This window comes from Amyelois transitella, chromosome 2 (genome assembly GCF_032362555.1).
Source record: "Amyelois transitella isolate CPQ chromosome 2, ilAmyTran1.1, whole genome shotgun sequence".
Classification (NCBI taxonomy): domain Eukaryota; kingdom Metazoa; phylum Arthropoda; class Insecta; order Lepidoptera; family Pyralidae; genus Amyelois; species Amyelois transitella.
The window spans coordinates 9,604,118-9,626,480 of NC_083505.1; the positions used below are offsets into that span (position 1 = coordinate 9,604,118).

The 22,363-nt window shown below is 36.9% G+C and overlaps 3 protein-coding genes across 3 annotated transcripts; 1 reads left to right on the plus strand and 2 right to left on the minus strand.

Moving 5' to 3' along the window:
• Positions 1–134: 134 nt before the first annotated feature.
• LOC106129020 (uncharacterized) lies at positions 135–9,847 on the minus strand. Its single transcript, XM_060954381.1, has 5 exons — positions 6,757–9,847; positions 4,191–4,797; positions 1,831–2,066; positions 952–1,469; positions 135–542 (listed from the first exon to the last, which is right to left on the minus strand). Exons 1-5 carry the CDS (start codon positions 8,993–8,995, stop codon positions 213–215), a joined length of 3,930 nt encoding a protein of 1,309 aa, XP_060810364.1. The 5' UTR covers positions 8,996–9,847; the 3' UTR covers positions 135–212.
• Positions 9,848–9,992: 145 nt separating this feature from the next.
• Positions 9,993–13,822, minus strand: LOC106129021 (ATP synthase mitochondrial F1 complex assembly factor 2). The gene is made up of 6 exons (XM_013327449.2): positions 13,618–13,822; positions 12,852–13,045; positions 12,462–12,572; positions 11,478–11,658; positions 11,078–11,193; positions 9,993–10,463 (listed from the first exon to the last, which is right to left on the minus strand). The coding sequence occupies exons 1-6, from the start codon at positions 13,691–13,693 to the stop codon at positions 10,311–10,313; spliced, it is 831 nt and encodes a 276-aa protein (XP_013182903.2). The 5' UTR covers positions 13,694–13,822; the 3' UTR covers positions 9,993–10,310.
• A 257-nt stretch (positions 13,823–14,079) lies between these two features.
• LOC106143631 (repressor of RNA polymerase III transcription MAF1 homolog) lies at positions 14,080–17,807 on the plus strand. Its single transcript, XM_013345760.2, has 4 exons — positions 14,080–14,817; positions 15,188–15,308; positions 15,902–16,179; positions 16,375–17,807. The coding sequence occupies exons 1-4, from the start codon at positions 14,612–14,614 to the stop codon at positions 16,436–16,438; spliced, it is 669 nt and encodes a 222-aa protein (XP_013201214.1). The 5' UTR covers positions 14,080–14,611; the 3' UTR covers positions 16,439–17,807.
• The last annotated feature ends 4,556 nt before the right edge of the window (positions 17,808–22,363 follow it).

A 22,363-nucleotide genomic window follows, 5' to 3' on the forward strand; every position in this document is an offset into this window, starting at 1 on the left:
TCCTAAGTACATATAATAGGTAACTCGTGAAGAGTTATGAAACAAGCGGGCCATAATCTTTGTGTTTTGCAAGTAGGTATTATTATTCCTCATAGCAGAAATAAAATAAACAAAATATATGTTTTTTACGTACACAAAAATTTATTCAGGTGTATTTATTAATTGATCACATTTTTTGTCATAATAAACACAATTGATTATATTTTAATTATCTAATGGCAATATCCGCAAGACGGGTGACACCTCTTGCCCTCGACGCCGCAGCGACAGCCCGCGCTGGTGTCGCCGCGGCCGCCGGGTCCCCAACGGCGCCCCCGCGTCACCCAACAGATCTCTGTCTTGCAAGCCGAGCACTTCACCCAGTCACAACCCCATTTTTTAGTTATTATTGCACTACATTCGGGACATTCCAAGGCTTCACCTCGTGAAATCAATGAGTCCAGAAGAGCCTTAGTAACCTCATCAGTTTGATTTGAAACTTGGTTAGCTGTTTGTTGCAATTTTGATCGATATTTCTCGCAGGTGTCACCTTCGTGTATCGCCTGGAAAGAGAAAACTTGCTTATGTACTTCCAACCTACTGATAGAGGGAGTAAGGTTGCTTTCGAAAAATCTTATGAGCTAACGAACTTTTCTATATGTGGATGCTAACCTTCATTATGATCAAAATGTATTGAAAAAACATTTTACATATTATATCAAATCAAGTTAAGGTAGAAAGGCCACATTAAATTGATGTTTTATGATGGAATGGAGATTCTAATGTGAAAGGTTGTTAGTATATCGCCTTAAAGAAGAATCCGTAGTGTATCAGCCATCCCTTGATTGGCTTTTACAATTGCGCAGAAAGAGAAAATAATAATATAACAGCTAGTACACGCCGTTATTGTTTGCTACCATGTTGGAAGCAATAATTTTAATATTTTTATTGGCCCCACATTGTTAATTTTACCTGACAAGGCACACAGTTAATGTGTTTGCATACAGGACAGGGGAACTTTCGCACACCAGCGTCACAAAGAGCCCACCCTGTGCAGTCTCGAGTTCGACAGTGGAACGCGTTTCGTGTGCCGCTCTCCGCGAAAGCAAGTCCTTTCGCTAGCCATCTCTCGTATTCCTCAGGCGTAATTAGCGCGCGAATTTCTCGTTCATGTAAAGTTCCCGGACATCCCATAGCAGGACAAGATACTGCTGGTTCTTCGCAGTGACGTATCATGTCGGCGAGGCAGTTGCGGCAAAACGAGTGAACACATTCACGTAATACGGCACCGTGGCCTACTGGGCAGGGTTCCATACAGATTTCACATTCGAAGAGTTCACCGTTAGGCACGAGAGCCTGCCGCTCTAGCTGCATTAGTTCTGTGTATACATCACCGGTTCTATCGTTATTTTTCGTATTTATAATATCCGAACTTATTTTTCTTGTAGAATTTGTACTACCGTCTTTGATAGACGCTTTTTGCTTAGAATCTGAAAAAGAAAAATGCAAAATTGAGGATGCTGTCAAAACTACAAATTCCAATAGCTTGTGGTTGCACTTATAATTGTATCAACTATGGCAACAGGCGATGGCTAGCTACCTTTAATTCTGTAGAACAAAAATCATGCTTATAATGAAAAAAAAGATTTTATTTTTACTTTAAAACCACTAAACCGATTTTATTTAATTTTATGGAAATAGTTGAAGCCTTGGCGCAGGATGAGACGAAGGAAGATGATGCAGTCATTAGGAATTGGCGCAGGTATTTCACCCCAAAAATAATCTTGCAATAAGACATCATTGCAAGATGGCCACTGGCCACCCCAATTATATAAAAAAAATATTTCTCACCAAATTCCACAACGCACAAATAAAAGGGCGCATCAAGATCTTCGCCTGCTAGTGTAACGAGCGGCGTGGCGTCGTCGAGGCACAGTGTGCGGCCCACGATCCAGCGCTGCAGCTCGCGCGCTATACCCAGCCCCGCCTCCGCCGCGCCGCGCAACAAGCCCACCGATGCGTTGCGGTTAATCTGCAGTTTTAGCGGGCCCCGTGTTGCGTTTTTGTCTTCGATCCATACAGATATACTTGAAATAAAGTTCGTAAGATTACAAATATAATGTAATAAACTGGAAAGATCATTAAACTTACATACATAAATATGTCACGTTTTATCCCTTACTAGTCAGAGCCAACAGCCAATGGAAAGATCACGTCCAACTGCCATCCAGTTAGTGATATAATCGAGATTCAAATAATGACAGGTTGCTAGCCCATCACCTAAAAGAATCTGCACAGGAAGAAAAGCAATTGGCACACACTATGTTTGGTAATTTACTCTACATAACATACATACCAACACGCCTGTTTTCCATTGGGGTAGGCAGAGACTATGGATTTTCACATGCTACGATCCTTCCTTTCCCGCTTCCTTCACACTCATTACACTTTTCATGCATATTCGACCGTTACGGGTACTTCTAACATCTCCCTTTTTCAAGACATTCGAAGTTTGGTCTTTGAAAGTTCGACGAGGTCGGCCCTCCCACTTTTACAGTCAGCTGTAAATTCCTTTCGTTAGCCTGTCCTCATCCATTCTCTAGACATGTCTAAACCATCTCAACATACCTACTCTTCAATTTTGGTTACCACTTCCTTTTTCACTTCACACATTTCTCTTAGGTATATCCACATTTCTAATTCGATCTTTTAAACTAACACCACACATAGGTACTTCTTAAAGCTCTCATTTCAACTGCGTTCACTCTACTTTCATTTTGTTTCTGCCATACCCAACTCTCACTCCCATACATAAGTGTAGGAAGTAACACCATTATGAACGGCCAATCAGGCATTTTTTGATACCCTCCTACTTCTCATAAAGGAATGTAATGCGTCATTCACAAATTTATTCACTTGTTGCACTCTTTCTCCATTTATACTTATATTACATACTGTTACCCTTTCATCCCTTTCAAAAACCATCATCTTAGTCTTGTGGCGACATCTCTACGCCACTCGTCACAACATCAAATCACACAACAACTGTCAATCATCGCGAAGAAATTGACGCGCTCAACCAATAGCAGCGAAGAATCTAAGACGCGATTTCGATGATTCCACGGATTGGAGCTATATATACAACCTCCGACACAACATCGTCGGAGCCGCGGTTCCCCAGGCGTAACACCCAGCCTGGCGGAAGATCTTCCCTTTGGTGGCGGTCGAGCCGAGTCATCGCTCCCGCTACATTGGTGACCATTACATTCAAATGCTTCATTCATTAATGTTACCATATTCTGTAATTACTCATTGGATGGTGCAAGCAAAACTTGGTCATCGCAATCAAGAGGCACTTTATGAATAACTCATTCATTCTTAATCCGCATTCAACTTCTTTCAAAGCATTCAAACAGTTGTCCATAGAATACAATAGAAAAGAATAGATTGAACAGACAGGTGACGCTACACATAATTGTCTAACACCTTTCTGGATATCGAACCAGTCTGTGTAGCTAGCTAGCTGCCTTTCACTCTGACGCAAGCGCTGGAATCCTTGTAAAGAGATTTCAACGCCTGGATCAGTTCACTACTCAAACCATACATGGACAAAACAGATCATAATACACTTCTTACTATTTTATCATAAGCCTTTTCCAAAACCACGAAAACGCAATTTACTTTTTGACTCTTAGCTAAAAATTGTTCTATAATGTTTCGTAAGGAAAAGACCTGATCATCCTGTCCCCATTCTAAATCCCGCTTGCACATCCCATGTCTTCTTGTCTGTCTCTTTCACAACTCTTTTAATCATTATCTTTGCATATAACTTGCCAATCATGCTAAGAAGACTTATGCCTCGAAAATTTTTGCATTCTTGCTGTGATCCATTTTCTTTATAAAGAGGCACAATAACGGCTTTGCACCAATCTCTCGGTACATTTCAGTTTCTAAGGCACACGTTAAAAAGGCGAAACAGTTGACGTTAATCCTATCATATTCCGCAGATTTGCTTATTTTCATTCTCTTCATCATCCATCCATCCATCTACAACTTCATCAATTGATATTTCATAAATACAATCTTCACTACATAAACCTCATAGAAGTCACCAAGGAGTTTATGAGATATGTCTTTAACGGGGCTATTGGGCTATGATTAATAGTTTAGAATTTGTAAAACTAAACAATAATAATTTAAAATTTACTTACAACACCATGTGGGCGCCATTACCATGTACAACTTGTGAATGTGAAGCCGAAGCATCTGTTTTTAATGGTGACTTTGAGCTACTTGTTTCAGGTTTGTCAACTTGTTTGTTATTTGGTTCAAGTTTCCTTACAGAATTTATTTCCGGGGTTTTTGATGAAGCAGGAATCACTGTACTGTTTGTAACACATATATTCAGTGCAGATGGACCTTTCAATATCTGATTTTCATTTTTAACTACCGTCTCTTTCGTTTGTTGAATAGCATTATCTTTATTTGATAAAATTTGTGAAGTAAAAGATAACACTGAACACGACAACCGCAACTGAGCCAGTTTAGCTGCTGCATCGGCGGCGGCTCGTTCGTCGCCCTCGGCTATCGACTTCTCAAGTTGATTTATTAATTCTCTGCGTCGCGAATGTTGACTTATCTCATCTACCTTTGTCGTGATAGATTTTTGATTTGCTGAATTTGTTTGGGATTCCGTAGACACAGTAGTTTTACCAATAATATTCAGCATATTGGATGTCGAAGGCACAATATGTGTTTTATTTTGAGATGTCTCATTCAATATAACATTCTTGGTATGTTTTGATACCACATTATCGTCTTAATAATGACAGGTTGCTAGCCCATCACCTAAAAGAATCTGCACAGGAAGAAAAGCAATTGGCACACACTATGTTTGGTAATTTACTCTACATAACATACATACCAACACGCCTGTTTTCCATTGGGGTAGGCAGAGACTATGGATTTTCACATGCTACGATCCTTCCTTTCCCGCTTCCTTCACACTCATTACACTTTTCATGCATATTCGACCGTTACGGGTACTTCTAACATCTCCCTTTTTCAAGACATTCGAAGTTTGGTCTTTGAAAGTTCGACGAGGTCGGCCCTCCCACTTTTACAGTCAGCTGTAAATTCCTTTCGTTAGCCTGTCCTCATCCATTCTCTAGACATGTCTAAACCATCTCAACATACCTACTCTTCAATTTTGGTTACCACTTCCTTTTTCACTTCACACATTTCTCTTAGGTATATCCACATTTCTAATTCGATCTTTTAAACTAACACCACACATAGGTACTTCTTAAAGCTCTCATTTCAACTGCGTTCACTCTACTTTCATTTTGTTTCTGCCATACCCAACTCTCACTCCCATACATAAGTGTAGGAAGTAACACCATTATGAACGGCCAATCAGGCATTTTTTGATACCCTCCTACTTCTCATAAAGGAATGTAATGCGTCATTCACAAATTTATTCACTTGTTGCACTCTTTCTCCATTTATACTTATATTACATACTGTTACCCTTTCATCCCTTTCAAAAACCATCATCTTAGTCTTGTGGCGACATCTCTACGCCACTCGTCACAACATCAAATCACACAACAACTGTCAATCATCGCGAAGAAATTGACGCGCTCAACCAATAGCAGCGAAGAATCTAAGACGCGATTTCGATGATTCCACGGATTGGAGCTATATATACAACCTCCGACACAACATCGTCGGAGCCGCGGTTCCCCAGGCGTAACACCCAGCCTGGCGGAAGATCTTCCCTTTGGTGGCGGTCGAGCCGAGTCATCGCTCCCGCTACATTGGTGACCATTACATTCAAATGCTTCATTCATTAATGTTACCATATTCTGTAATTACTCATTGGATGGTGCAAGCAAAACTTGGTCATCGCAATCAAGAGGCACTTTATGAATAACTCATTCATTCTTAATCCGCATTCAACTTCTTTCAAAGCATTCAAACAGTTGTCCATAGAATACAATAGAAAAGAATAGATTGAACAGACAGGTGACGCTACACATAATTGTCTAACACCTTTCTGGATATCGAACCAGTCTGTGTAGCTAGCTAGCTGCCTTTCACTCTGACGCAAGCGCTGGAATCCTTGTAAAGAGATTTCAACGCCTGGATCAGTTCACTACTCAAACCATACATGGACAAAACAGATCATAATACACTTCTTACTATTTTATCATAAGCCTTTTCCAAAACCACGAAAACGCAATTTACTTTTTGACTCTTAGCTAAAAATTGTTCTATAATGTTTCGTAAGGAAAAGACCTGATCATCCTGTCCCCATTCTAAATCCCGCTTGCACATCCCATGTCTTCTTGTCTGTCTCTTTCACAACTCTTTTAATCATTATCTTTGCATATAACTTGCCAATCATGCTAAGAAGACTTATGCCTCGAAAATTTTTGCATTCTTGCTGTGATCCATTTTCTTTATAAAGAGGCACAATAACGGCTTTGCACCAATCTCTCGGTACATTTCAGTTTCTAAGGCACACGTTAAAAAGGCGAAACAGTTGACGTTAATCCTATCATATTCCGCAGATTTGCTTATTTTCATTCTCTTCATCATCCATCCATCCATCTACAACTTCATCAATTGATATTTCATAAATACAATCTTCACTACATAAACCTCATAGAAGTCACCAAGGAGTTTATGAGATATGTCTTTAACGGGGCTATTGGGCTATGATTAATAGTTTAGAATTTGTAAAACTAAACAATAATAATTTAAAATTTACTTACAACACCATGTGGGCGCCATTACCATGTACAACTTGTGAATGTGAAGCCGAAGCATCTGTTTTTAATGGTGACTTTGAGCTACTTGTTTCAGGTTTGTCAACTTGTTTGTTATTTGGTTCAAGTTTCCTTACAGAATTTATTTCCGGGGTTTTTGATGAAGCAGGAATCACTGTACTGTTTGTAACACATATATTCAGTGCAGATGGACCTTTCAATATCTGATTTTCATTTTTAACTACCGTCTCTTTCGTTTGTTGAATAGCATTATCTTTATTTGATAAAATTTGTGAAGTAAAAGATAACACTGAACACGACAACCGCAACTGAGCCAGTTTAGCTGCTGCATCGGCGGCGGCTCGTTCGTCGCCCTCGGCTATCGACTTCTCAAGTTGATTTATTAATTCTCTGCGTCGCGAATGTTGACTTATCTCATCTACCTTTGTCGTGATAGATTTTTGATTTGCTGAATTTGTTTGGGATTCCGTAGACACAGTAGTTTTACCAATAATATTCAGCATATTGGATGTCGAAGGCACAATATGTGTTTTATTTTGAGATGTCTCATTCAATATAACATTCTTGGTATGTTTTGATACCACATTATCGTCTTCGTTTTTTGAGGTATTTGTAGAAAATGTGTTAGGTTGCACAGGAAGTTGTTTTGGAATATAAACTGGATTCAACAACGACGAAATCTTCAATGGTGTACTAATCTGTTTAGTATCAGATAAGTGAAGGCATTCAGTTCTATTTGTCTTATCATCTATTTTGCAACCAGCAGATCTGTCCCTCATCATATTTTTTGGTGTATTATTCGTTATGTTTTTCATTAACTTTTCAGTAGATTTCACAGTACCTTGTAGCAATATTTTTCGAACAATTTCATTAGTATTGTCACTTTTAGGTATATTTTTAGATTCTTCTAGAACCTTTTTTGAAGGTGATGGCTCTCCTGCGGCAGATAGATTTAATTCTTGATGTTTTGATCTAACACAAAGTGTCGGAGTTTCTGAGATAGTAACGGGGCCTTTATCAGCTAAAGATGCTGTCATTACCGGTACATCTCTGGCAAAAATATCTTCAACTGGTTTTTGTTTTTTTGGTAGTGAATCTTTCATCTCCTTTAACATTTTTTTAAGTTGCTGCCTTTCGTCATCTTCAAGATTTTTTGATGTTTGTGTAGTATTTGCTACATTTCTATTTTTTTCTTGTACAAAATTATTAATAGGTTTCTGACTCGATAAACAAAAAGAACATGTATTTATTGATTCATCAAAACATCTTAAGCACGTTACACAAATCCATCGAGGTCTTTTAGTCATGTCTGATCTTTCACCATGTTCGTCAATTTTTGAAATTTTTAGGTTTTGTTCTCGCTCTTTAAATCTACTCGTTTCTATAATCTCCGCCGCTTGTTTATCTAATTCGCTAATGCTAGGTAGAATCCTCATAGTAGTTTCAATGGCAGATCTTCTTTTTTTATTATTTTCAAATATTTGTTTAAGAAAACTCTTTTCTGGTTTAGATTTTATTTCTGTTGTCTCGTGTTGTTTCTTTTTAACGTATTTCTCTGATTTACAACCTATGGTTACATCACTAGGTAACGTTAGTTTACTATTGCCGGGTGTAGGATTCATTCCTGTCCTTCCTTGAACTTCTTCAAAGTTTTCTTTAGCTTTTTCCTCGATTTTTATTGGAGGTTGTGGGGCTCGTCGTTTTCGCGAATGTCGATAAGGAAGAGTGGCCGACGTACCAGCCGCAGCTTGAACGGGCGGTAGAGGAGCTCGTCGTTTTCCAGGGACGTACGGCGTGCGACGCTGCAAGGATTCACTGATGGCTCTGCGCTCTCGATCCTGTTTATCACTGTTACTGCGAGCGGATCGCCGCGCCAAAGGCAGGCTTGTGACGTCGTATCCGATAGTGGTGTCGCCTCTAAACAAGCCGTACTTGCGATGCAACGTTAGGTCTCTATCGTGTTGTCGCCGCAGGTTGCGGTCGTGCACCCTCTTCTTGTAGGAGTCTGTAGGCGGCGGCGGCGGCGGGCGCGGCACGGGCGCAGAGTGGCGGAAGTGCGCGGGCGAGAGGAAGGCGAAGCTGGCGGCGGAGCGGTCGGAGCCGGCGCTGGAGAGACTGTCGGAGGAGCCGGCGTCGTCGCGTCGCAGCCACGAGAACAACGTCCACAGCGTGCCGGACAGAGGGCGCGGCCGGCCTGTCTCCGGCTCTACGGCGCCGCTCATTACACCTGAAACATATATTCAAAGAAATTGACTACCTCAAATGTCAAGAACATATATTGTACGTAATAAACGTACAATATATGTTCTTGATATGCTCTGCACTCAGGTTATACCTAATTCAGAAATAGTTGCAAATTACTGTACTTTAATATTAAATATTTACTGCTTTTCTGGTTGGGCAATTAAGAAATTATTTATTACCACTTGTTTTCAGACGAAAAAAAACTGCTTTTATTTTATACATAAATAAGTAAAAACACATCAGGTAACACAAATTAATAAGGTACACTTGTACTGGAAAAATAATGTAAGTCATAATAAAATACTTATAGGTAAACAAATACTTACGCACATGAAAATAAAGCCGAAGTTACAAAGTGCGATAATCGAATCTAGAGCATATTAGCCTCAATATAGCGCATTTGAGGTCGTCCTATTAAATCAGAATCCACTTCATCCAACTCAATTGTAATGCGCGGCGGAGTGTAATTTAATAAAGATGTAACTGTAGTAAATATTATTCTAATGGTTATTAGAAAAATATTAGAGACGAAAACGAAACAAAGCGAATGTCGCGGCGCGTGCGCACTCACTGGGTCGCGCGGTGCTCTACGCCCGCCCAGCTATATTTAGCACAACTTCGCGACTCAATTCTTGCTATTTTCATTTCATTCTTGTTTGGGGAGCGCGCTCCGACCTCACTTAAATCTGGCTTCCTAGTTTTTGTTTCAAAATACGTTTATAACACTGCATTCTCTCATCGCTCACTTAGCTTGTCTATAGGATGAATTACTTTAAAAACGTATATAATCTTAATAATATTTTCAAAGATCTTTTAATTCAAACCCTGTGCATCCTAATTTCCAAGCCAAAATACATTAAGGCATAATTGCGCGACTTTCTCACATCCAGGATAGGCATGTACGAAACATAAAAATAGTCTGATAAAATATACTATCAATAAATATCATGCCATAGTCAGCGGAAAAAAAATTGATTTAGATACAACTCATATATATTTGATTCTTCATATATTTACAATGATTATGTACAACATCAAACATTCTTATGAACATAGTAACAGGCACTAAAGTATAAATAAAAATCATGCTCAAAAGACCTTAGAATTCATACTCTCATACATGTGTAGAATAATTGATTTGGATGAAATATGGTACAGAGATAAATCTCGAGACACAGACTATTTATGCCATTGGAGTTTGAAAAATAACGATCCATGAAAATATAACCAACTTTTTTTAAGTTAATTTTCAATGTTGGTTATATTTTCGTGTAAAAATCATCTAATTTAGGTTTATTGTGGTGCGAATTCCCCAGGCGGCGTCTTCTTGGCGGAGGAGTGCCGCTCGGCGGTGCATTGTACGACCAACAGCGAAGCCGCCACGCGAGCCGTCAACTCTGCTTGGTTCAGCTCATGCGCCCACGGAACGCGACCCCAGCGGATGAGCTGTGTTACGGAAAATATCTTGTTTTGGAAAATTTCGGAAAATTTATGTTATACTATTTACTAGCGACCCGCCCTGGCTTCGCACGGGTGCAAAATTATAAATGTTATTATACATAAAAACCTTCCTCTTGAATCACTCTACCTGTTACAAAAAACCGCATCAAAATCCGTTGCGTAATTTTAAAGATTTAAGCATACAGACAAACAGACTAAAATAGCGACTTTGTTTTATACTATGTAGTTGATAGGTATAGCAAAACTGTATATATTTTTCTCCTACTTTTAATTAGGTGTACTTACTTATTTTTTCCTAACTATTATTTGGACTATTTTTCTCAGAATGTTCCAATATGAGTTAGGTTTCCCAGCGAGGTTGTGAAAGTCAGATGAGCCAGGTTTTTAAATGAAGGTACCTTCATTTAAAAACCTGGCTCATCACACAACATGGTCAAAAAGCGCATCCAGGGCTCCTGTCCTGAGTGGTGAGGATGTGATCGAAACTAACGCCATGAGGAATATAGTTCGGCCTTTTTTCTAGCCTAGCTAGGATGTAGAATACAAATTAGGTTTAATAACATCTACAGCTACAAGTTATTTAATATGACAACCCAGACCTGATATTCTTCTTCCAGTCGCGCGAGCAGTACCGCATCTTTTGGATCTAAGCGTCGTTCCACACATGCCAACATCAATATTGGCGACTTTAATGCTTCAGTCCCAAAGTATATAGCTGTTAAAAAATAATGGTAAAAATTACTTCACATGAAGTTTGTGCATGTGCAACAACTGATCCAAAATATTTTAAGTATTGATGATGAAGTGTTTAAAGCATAGATTAATAAAATAATATTTTTTATGCTTCCATGATTGGATACCAAATTGTGTCCAACTCTTCTGATTGTGATTTAGTACCTCAGTAAATCCAAGTTTCAATTAAATTCATTTGTTGTTTTGGACAAGTACTGCTTGTTAATGTTATGAAAACTATAATATTTTATATAAAAATAGATTTACCATTAATAGCTGGGAAACTATATGACAGAAAGTGCCTTGCCAGAACAGCTCGGGTCTCGGTAGATACAGGGGGTGGTGTGAGACCTCGGGACACCTCTTGTTTCACATTGAATCTCTCTTGGAACCATTCTAATATAGGACCCCATTTTTGCTCTTGTAAAACACGCAACTCTTCCTCTTCCTATAAATAAAAGCTAGTTAGTCACAGTAATTCATTAAACATATTTTGCAACTAGCAACCTGAAGCAAAAAAAGTTGTTTACAGTTCTCGTGGCTTACATGGATTACAAAATGTACCAAAAAATGCCCAAAAATCAGTAATTTTTAAGTATGTACATTAACTAGCAAACAACATATTTACAAGCAAATAATATATTTATCTACATACATACATATAATCACGTCTATATCCCTTGCGGGTTAGACAGAGCCAACAGTCTTAAAAAGACTGATAGGCCATGTTCAGCTATTTGGCTTAATGATAGAATTGAGATTCAAAAAGTGACAGGTTGCTAGCCCATCGCCTAAAAAAAATAATCTCAAGTTTGCAAGCCTATCCCTTACTCGCCTTTTACGACATCCATGGGAAAGAGATGGAGTGATCCTATTCTTTTAGTATTGGTGCCAGGAACCACACGGCCGTATATTTATCTATCTACATAAATATCTAAAGTAAAAATACACACCTTAGACCATGTAGAATTTTTGCTAGACTAAACATAGTTGCAATTCTTAATATATACCAAACAAGGAATGAGGGAGAAAAAACACACAGGTATGGGATGGATTATGATGCACTTTTAAATGTTCTTTTGTTTATATGTACATACAGAAGATTAGTTTACAGATACATAGTAATGATATGCTGCATACATGTTAAAAGCAACTCTGACAATGCTTGAATCTACTTTCTTTTATAAAGAAATTTTCCATGGTATATGGTGCATAATAAAGAAGTGGTATAGGATATTAGATAAGACTTACATCAGAGTGAAACAGAAGAGTGTCTGTGGGCAGATAGTCTAGTAAATAACTTGTTATATCATGTGAGGTCAATTTTCCAGGGTTATCCAAGGCAGTGTTGCACAGAGCTGTCTGAAATAAATAATTTGATATAGTAGAGATATTTTAAAAATAAAAAAATGCAACACATAATCATGATGGGGTGGAGACCTGGTGGCCTGTACACAGGCTTTTGCTGAGCACCAGTCTGCCACTTTATTTATGCAATAATAATTGTACCTGCAACAATTTTTAACCTATATTTACTTGTACTCATGATGATATTGTTGTACAACAATATACTAATTGTACTAATTACATCTGACTGACTGATAATAGCGTGATGTGACTATTCCATAGAATTAAACTTACCAGATGCATCACAGGCAGTGCTATGTATTCTTTTTGAGAATCCCACTCAGCTGCAATGGCCCGAGCCAAAGGTTCACTGTTAACCAGCAACACTTTTCCATTGGGAGTTTTTAACCTTCTATGGTCAAGCGTTACTTCCCAATTTTGTTCATTTTGTATTATGCCTGTATTACGATAAAATCTTTTACGTGTCGCTGAAATTTAAAAAATAAGGACTATGTTTACTCTCAACACAAATGGGCATTGAGTAGAAAGCAGTATCTAGTTAAATGGCAAATAAAAGATGGAGAGGTAAAATACTGTAACAATGATGATAAGGCAGTAGAAAAAATGGTTAGGGCATACAAAAGGGTGTGCATTTTTTGGGACTTAGAAAAATTTCGCCGATTATTTATGTCCTATTAAGCCCTATTTTTTATGATGCCAGGGCTTAGGTATGACCAAAAGCATAGTATAGCTTTCCGACACTCTGACCAGAAAAATAATAAGTTTTAGTCCTTTATAATAGTATTGAATATCATGCAGAATCCAAAATTTGCCTGAAGCTGGTTTGTACAATGGATTCTGAAATAAATCTATTATCCACAATTCAACTTTGACCACCAGTTGACTGATTTTAGTTGGCTATGGTGTATGATCACATCACAATATACAAGCTCTCGTCGTAGTGTATTTCCAATTGTATTTTCATTTGGTGACTATGAAGTTTGTTGCCACCAAATTTTTATTACAGATGTAATGAATGATACAAACACACAAAACATACCATATCTTTGGAATTGAAAACAGTTCGTACATTTAGTTTTTAAACTATTTATCAGTAATGTCGATAAGGGTATCATAATATCGAAATCACAATTTTCTGTAAACGAATATAAAAGAGGAACAAATTGATAATAACTGAAAATGAATTAAAATTCGGCCTCTTCTCTTCGGTTTTTTTATATTGTCTATTTTCCCGCAACGACAGCTGTCAAAATGGCGATCTATATTTCTGTGCTGAATTGATATGTTATTTTTTTTCCACTTCGAATAAATTACAATAATAATTTATATTATTCAATATCTAAATAACCTAAATGATTACAAACTAATATTAAAATTACAAATACAAGTACAGCCCTGGCATAGGATCACCTGCGAAATTGTGCCCAGAATGCTCCAGCTTTGTTGAATCAAGTTTAGTTAATATCTGTGGTCTGAATAAATTAAGTCTGATTAGAATTTTCTCTATGGATTAGTTTCTCTTTGTTTGTCAATCCATACAAGCCCAATATCCAAGCATCTTTGATTTTTGTTGTGATTTTTTAGAATTGCTGCTTTTTAAAAAGTAGTTTCCATTGTAAAGTGATATTAAATTAATGTTCCTTTGTTTGATTACATTTGTGACGATGTCTTCTATGGATTTTGATTTGTAATATTTACGAAAGTGTTACGTATAACAATTTTGTGGGACAACAAGTGAAGTGACGCGCTCTCCTTGCAGAAGCCAATAACAAGCTATAAATAATTTGCTTCACGGTAATACCGATTTGAAAATCAAATTTTTCCTTTATTTGTGATGTACCCGCATTCCATCACAGCGGAAGAACAGAAGACGAATCTTATTCCGAGTGTGAAACTTCTACACTCAAAAAGAAAAGGAATATTCATACACCCCTCTGCTATGTACAGAAGTAGTGCACGGTGCTGCACGATAAGAATACCGTTTATATCAAGAAGTTTGTGTGGTTAAAAGTCGCCGGATACATTTAGGCAGGATGAAACTCTTGGAGAGTGGACACTTGGAGGCTCTTAGCCGAGCGCTGTCGATCCTAAACGGCGACAGTGCAGTGCAGGGCCGTGTAGAGAGCTACAGCTGCAAGATGGCAGGTTCTGAAAAAGCTTTCTACAAGAAGTTTACGGCTGATGGAGAAACTACTCATAATCTCCAGGCCCTTTCACCACCAGAGGGTATCCCATATAGGTAAAAAATAACATTGTTATAAATTTATTGATTTTAGAGATACCATAGAAGAACCTATGAATATAAACCAGTTTGCTGTGAAAGTGAGACTGAAATGGTCAGAACTGCCCTAAAAATGTAAGTGGGGATTTAGATATGCATGCATGAGTATGAACTCATATTGCAAGTATTAATATACTTAACTGTCTGTTAGTAAATAGTATCTATTTAGTGTGGTGGAAATTTAATCAATCCATTGAATTAAAAAATGGAGAAAGTTAATGATAGGGAAAAAGTGAGTGAAAAAAGTCATATATACTCCTTATCAACATTTATAAAAAGACATCATAGAACTTTTTATACTATAAATAATTTCCTTTTAAAATTTCAGTCGAAGCCTTTCTGGTGATGAAGATGGCGTGTTGTGTGATACAATCTCTCGGAAGACATTGTTCTATCTGATTGCAACACTGAATGCTGCCTTTCCAGATTATGATTTTTCAATGGCAAAGGTAAATATATGTTATAAACAAATAATATTAATATAAAATTATATTGTGTTATGTGGTTTAGCTGGTTTTTATTATGTTTAACTAGAGGCTGCATGCGACTTCATCTGCATGGAAACCCTATCAATCCCACGGGAACTCCGGGATAAAAAGTAGCATATATGTTATTCTGAGTCTTCAGCTACCTACATACCAAATTTCATTGTAATCAGTTCAGTAGTTTTTGCGTGAAAGAGTAACAAACATCCATACTGACATCCTCACAAACTTTCGCATTTATGTTTAATAAATACTTTATTCATACTTAAGTTATGCAAAGCACACCTAAGCCTTTAGGAGTACTGAGAAGAACATAAGTATCTTATACCTTTCGTCCAGGAAAAAGACTGTTTAGGTAGGATTTGTGTTAAACAACAATATCCATGAGAAAAGTCTACACCAAGTAATACATAGATAAACACATGCCCCCTTCCCAGAGACTACCTACTTCTTAATTTATTGTGTGGAGAAACTCCACACACAATAAATACAAATATTTCTGTTACATAGACTTTATATTTAATCAGATTGAAAAATAATACAAACATATTTTACAGAGCAGTGAATTCAGTGCAGAACCATCCCTGAGTTGGGTACAGGGGGCAGTGGATGCAGCTCTTTCTGCAGTAGGGGGGATGCGTTGGCGACAGCTGCGACCTGCTCTGTGGTCAGCCATAGACAAGGAAGTGGTCCTCTCAGAGTGCCGCATTTACAGTTACAACCCAGACTTAGCCAGTGATCCTTTTGGAGAACCAGGCTGCTTGTGGGCTTTTAACTATTTCTTTTACAACAGAAAGCTAAAACGCATTGTATTCTTCACTTGTAGAGCTATGAGGTGAGTCATAAATTCAGTTGCTTTGGGGCTGAAGATCCTCTACTGACATTTATACCTAGCTAGACGACTGCCCATGACAATAAGTCATAGTTAATAAACTGAAATCATTGCAAAACATTTCAAGTGTCGTTAAGTGCTTCCTTTTGACTTGTAGTGTAGTAGGTACTTGTAATCGTTAATATTTTTTATTTACAGCCCTGTGTGTGCAGTTGACTCTGGTGTCGACTTTGCCATGGATGAAGATGAAGAATATAACTGAACAAAAATAATATCATAAGTTTAACTGTTTCAATAATTTTATTTTCGATAATGGTTTTAACATCCTCATTACTAACCAAAGTTTCAATTATTATTTTGGTCTTGTCTAACTGGATATTTAATAATCCTTTTGCTTGATCTAGACTAAGTACATACAATTTACTTCACTTTACATTTGAATTAGAAATGTGTCTGCTTCAAGAATTTGATATTTAGCAGTCAAACATATTTGAAGCAATTATTTGTATGTGTTTTTTTATTTACGTATGTATTAATAAACTACATCCACAACTTATGTTTTTAAAAAATGTGGATTATTAAATTATTAAATGCACTTTAAAAAAATATTTTACGTAGCAACTATTGCAATAAGTTTAAAAGAAAAAGCTTTTATATTTTTAATTTTTTTCTAAAGATTTTTAACAAGTATTTTTAGTTTTACAGTTATCCTTTGAAATAATGATGGTGTCTTTGATCTAAGTACCTACTAATCACTACTTATAAGTTCATTAAAAGTTAGGATTTATGCAATGTCATATTCAAGTACAAAATTAATTGTGTACAACAATACATACTTTTAAAGTAGGTATACCAGTTAATTATCTTATAGTGCTAGAAAATAGTGGATTCACTGTTCTAGTGTTAGTTTTATAGTGTACACAACTATAAATTTTATTTGGTGTAAGAATTTAATATAAGGAGAAAGTATATGTTTTTTGCTTTTGAAAATTACATTACTTATTGACTCACCATCTGCTACAATATGAGAGTTCTGACAAATCTTTAATTGCGACAAAGTTATGAAATAGCAACAAGAAGTGATGTAAACAGTTTCTGTATCGAAGCAATTTGTTTTTTTTTTTTTCACTGGTGGCTTTTATATAAGTTAGCACCTTCTTTTTTGCTTCTACATATTTAACATTTGTAAATTTAATCAAATATTACTTTTAAGATTCTGCTACTACTTAATTAAAAAAAAATGTGATTTGTTCCATTTTATGATTCGTTATTAACAACCAATTAAAGAATGCACATTATAAAGGAATCTAACTTTAGTACCTCATTGGAAAAATATTGATCTCATTCAAAGCCAATACTTATTTTTTTTAACAGAGATCTTTAAGATTAGATTACTGCGGCAATTCTTTGTGTCTGCTCTGGGTTTCACTAAGATGACTTTAATAAGATATCGTGATAGAATATATTAATGTGGATAGAATAAGTCACTTTGAATAGTCCGCCTATAGTTCAAGGCGTCACCTGTACACATTGGGGATAATAACCATTCATCATTATAAACAAAACTTCTGGTTACTATCCGCCATGCCTTTTACATTATATTGTTAGTAGAATAATAAATTTTTCGTCTCAAACAAGAGTTTCATTTTCTTTTTGTATAAGGTTATTGCCGGGATCACTAGACAGATTTTTGTTGTGTAGCTGGCAACATTACACATCCGATAAATCTTTTTGAAAAAAGCTTATCATAAAAATACTTTGGAAATAGCACCTTAGCAAAAATAGTTCAGCCTTATAAGCATTTTCTGTTGATATATAAAAATCATCGATAGCTATCAATATCGATACATGCTTAAAAAGCCTACGTTCAACTTGCCACTATCTGAATCTCGACTGCCTCTAAATTAAGCTTTATTACCAGAGTATAAAGCTCATTCAATATGGCGCTCTACATATTATGTACCTTTTACTAGCATTAGGCAAGAAGTTACTAACGTGATGTTCCGAGTGGTCAATAAGTTAAAATGTATTAACATATCGCAATAGGCTTTATGCATGGTCGCTCTGATAAAACAGTATAAAACAAATTTCTGTATATTTTGAATATAATATTGTTTCGTGACAGCTATAACACAAATATTATCAATTACCTAGTGTATCAAATAATGGAAAATATTCAAACAGTTGCCCTGGATTTGGACTCCCTACAAATAGCAAAGGTGGTAGAATGCAGCACGAATAGTATCAAAAATAATTTATTTAGCAATAACCAAACTTTAAATATCATATCACAAAATATACGTAGTCTTAATCACAACATAACTGGGTTTATTCCACTTTTACAACAGACTGAAACCCCATGGGACATAATTGTCTTGTCAGAATGTTGGCTCCCTTCCAACAAACATATATTTGACCTCGATAATTACAAACATGCTTCTACTACACGTAATTATACTCAAAACGAAGGTGTGGTCATATACTACAATAAAAACTTAAATGTTACTATAGAGGAACCAAATATAGCTGATGCTAACTGCCTCATAATCAAGCTAAGCAACTCAACATGCATCCTAGGTATATATCGACCACCGGCACAAAGGGATATTTCACATTTTCTAACCTCATTAGATACAATTCTCTCAAAATTAAAAAGTTTTAAGAATATTATCCTCTGTGGAGATATAAATATAGACATAGTTCCAAACAATCACACTAAGCGACAATATGAATACTTAAATATGCTGTCCTCACACGCAATGCTTTCTTGTCACTTTTTGCCTACCCATGGCCTCACATGCTATGACCATATGATAGTGAAATCTAAACTTGACGCCACATGCCTCGTTGTTGCCTCGACATTAACTGACCATTATACTGTTGCTCTGAGCTTAAACCTAAAACAATCCCTCCCAATTACCAACACAAATAAACATAAAATTGACCTCATCGATCTCGATTCAAAAATGCAACAACTCGTATTTGACCCCGTCTTGGCCAGTGACGACCCTAATACAGCTACTGACATCTTTATAGAATCAGTGTTTACCGTTATTAATAACTGCACCAAACAAGCTAAGACTCCAAAAAGGAAGGTAATTCAAAAACCTTGGATAACCAAAGGCCTTTTACGTTGCATTAAAAATAGAGACAACCTGCACAAAAAACACAAAAAAGACCCCGGTAATGACGTGATTACGCTAACCTATAAGCGCTACAGAAACTTCTGTACGCTCATATTAAAAAAAGTCAAAAGAACCTACGAAAAATCGCAAATAGACAATGCCAAAAAAAACTCAAAACATCTCTGGCAAGTTATTAAGGACATTAATGGTATTAATCGTTCCCAAGACCACTCACAAAATCTACTGAATGAAAACTGCCCCAAGGATAGTATCAATAATATAAACTCATTTTTTGCTACAATTGGACAACAACTGTCAGACCAAAGCCCTCTAGTGTGCCGGGAACAAGACATATCTCACCAAACCAGACATCCCACACCTTCCCCAGCCCATAGCTTAATGATGGCTCCCGTCTTGGAGGAAGAGGTCCTACAGCTCATCATAGGGCTAAAAGAAAAAAGTGCGGTTGGTTTAGACCAAATCCCAAGTTGGATAATTAAGCGATACGCTGTTCTACTGGTTAAACCAATCACACACATATGCAACCTATCAGTTACGCATGGCATTTTCCCCTCAGCCTTCAAGACAGCTCTCATAAAACCTATCTACAAAAGCGGCGAAAAGAGCAGAGTCGATAATTATAGACCCATCTCAATACTCCCAGCTTTATCAAAAATCCTGGAACGGATAATGAATAACCGCCTGATCCAATTTTTAGAATCCAATAAACTACTATCCCCATTCCAGTATGGATTCCGAGCCGGTAGGTCAACTAGTGACGCAGTTCAGGAATTAACCAATGCCATCATCTCCTCCCTAGATAATAAAGAGAAATGTCTTGTAATATTCCTCGATCTAAAGAAGGCATTCGACACTGTCCCCATACCACGCTTACTAGGCAAACTAGAAAGAATAGGAATTAGGGGAATTACCCTTTCACTGTTCCGGGACTTCTTGACCCGCAGAAAACAAAGAACCAGAATAGGAAACTGGACCAGTGAAGAGTCAGAAGTAACATGTGGTGTACCACAGGGCAGCTGCATCTCTCCTACCCTCTTCCTGGTCTATATTGATAGTTTGTGCCGAATCCAACTTGACAGTGGTAGAATTTTTGCCTTTGCAGATGACACTGCACTCTTCTTTAAAGGAAATAATTGGGACGAAACGTTCGACATAGCCCAAAATGGACTTCACTTAGCAAACAACTGGCTTACTAGCAACCGACTGACTCTTAACACAAGCAAAACCAAATACGTTACATTCTCATTCAAAACTAATCTACAACCGCCACCAACCTTCACCTTAACCGCTCACGATTGTAACCAAATGTTCCAAAATTGTACATGCCCCCAATTAGAAAAAGTTGAACACTTAAAATACCTAGGAGTCATTATAGACCAAACCCTATCGTTTAAACAACATACGGAAACCCTAACAACTAGACTGCGCAAACTAGTCTATATATTTAAAACTATTAGACATATATCCGACCGTAAAGTGATACTGATGGTGTACAACGCCCTATGCCAATCGCTCATCAACTACTGTATTACCACATGGGGGGGAGTAGCCAAAACACACCTTCTAGAAGTCGAAAGAGCCCAAAGATGCATTCTTAAGGTAGCAGCGAGCCTCCCCTTTCGTCACCCAACTGATGAACTATATAAACATTGGGACGTACTCACAGTCAGACAATCATATATATTACGCATCACCCTTACACAACACTCTTACATCCAATATGACCCAAATAAATTCATAGACAGGCGACGGAACAGAACAGTTTGCGTAATACCCCCTCTCAACACAGCTACTGCAACTTCTTTCTTCTTTTACCTTGGACCGTACATTTACAACAAAATAAACAAACATTTAAATATATACCCACTACACAAATATAGCTGTAAAAAAACAATTATAACCTACCTAAAAACATTAAATTATACAGACACAGAAAAGCTACTTGAACAAATTATTTAGCACAACCACCAATGCAATTCCTCACCACTAAATCTTCCTCCAAATAAAAAACCACTTTCGTACACATAAACAACACATCCTTCTCACAACCACACATACAATACAAATTAAACAGCCTAAATATGTTAGTACCTACTCAATCAAATCCATATTAGTACCTAATCATACAATACTTATATTATTTAATAATAGTTAACATAAGATAAAAGTATAGATAATAAATGCTACGAGTATGTAGTTATGTGTATATGTGGATGTATAGATACGTATATTTATACATGTATATGATGTATATATATACGTTCATACAAATTCATAAGTGTATCCGTAAACGATACATATTCAAGCACCAGTGACTACAACAAGTACTCCAAGGGAGGGGCCTAGTCACCTGTAGGACAGGTTTCTTAGGAGACCTATTTCAGGGACTAGTCTCTTCACAAAGTGTACAAGTTCGTTCAAGTCTCTGACTTCAGAACTTAGTTAAGTTATCTATAGCGCTTCCTTCCTTATGTATTTATTTGTGAAGAGAAAATAAACGTTTTTTTTATTATTATTTTTTATATATTCACATATAAAAACATAATAAGGGAGATTAAAACAAACGAATCTCCGCATAACTACTAGACGGATTTGAATGAAACTTTTTTTTATTTATATACCTAGGTAGCTGTTAAGTATTTATTGAGGAATTTATGCAACACTTGATGAGTAGTTGCGACACGCTGCTGGTAAGCAAATGAGGTGGAGGACTGTGTATCCTCCATTCGGGGTAAGCCAATCCGTGCCTGTGCACTGCGCAACAGGTAACATTCTGAAATTACGGGTGAACAATCCGTAAGATCAATACAATCCAAAGGTTCGAAATACTTCTGAAAAATTTCCCCCTGTACGCTTGTAAGATAAGAAGTATATAGACCTAGGTAATCTGTGTATGATTTTGGAAACTGGAACACTTGATGGAGTATGCCTGCATTAAAACACACGTAAAACGGAGAATCCCGTTTCCTGAAATTTTACAAAACCCTCTTTAAGTGAACCTAAAAAGGCTTTGAAATATGACATGTTACATACCAAATTTC

Excerpts from the sequence above, each read along its gene's own strand:
- LOC106129020 (XM_060954381.1), bottom strand. The coding sequence starts at position 8,995 with ATGAGCGGCGCCGTAGAGCCGGAGACAGGCCGGCCGCGCCCTCTGTCC. Across the intron at positions 2,067-4,190 it reads AATGGCGCCCACATGGTGTT|TATATCTGTATGGATCGAAG; the intron begins GTAAGTAAATTT and ends CTTTATTTCAAG. Across the intron at positions 1,470-1,830 it reads TTTGTGCGTTGTGGAATTTG|ATTCTAAGCAAAAAGCGTCT; the intron begins GTGAGAAATATT and ends TTTCTTTTTCAG.
- LOC106129021 (XM_013327449.2), bottom strand. The coding sequence starts at position 13,693 with ATGATACCCTTATCGACATTACTGATAAATAGTTTAAAAACTAAATGT. Across the intron at positions 13,046-13,617 it reads TTTTCAATTCCAAAGATATG|CGACACGTAAAAGATTTTAT; the intron begins GTATGTTTTGTG and ends TTTAAATTTCAG. Across the intron at positions 11,659-12,461 it reads CTCTTCTGTTTCACTCTGAT|GAAGAGGAAGAGTTGCGTGT; the intron begins GTAAGTCTTATC and ends TTTTATTTATAG.
- LOC106143631 (XM_013345760.2), top strand. The coding sequence starts at position 14,612 with ATGAAACTCTTGGAGAGTGGACACTTGGAGGCTCTTAGCCGAGCGCTG. Across the intron at positions 14,818-15,187 it reads CCAGAGGGTATCCCATATAG|TCGAAGCCTTTCTGGTGATG; the intron begins GTAAAAAATAAC and ends TTAAAATTTCAG. Across the intron at positions 15,309-15,901 it reads ATGATTTTTCAATGGCAAAG|AGCAGTGAATTCAGTGCAGA; the intron begins GTAAATATATGT and ends CATATTTTACAG.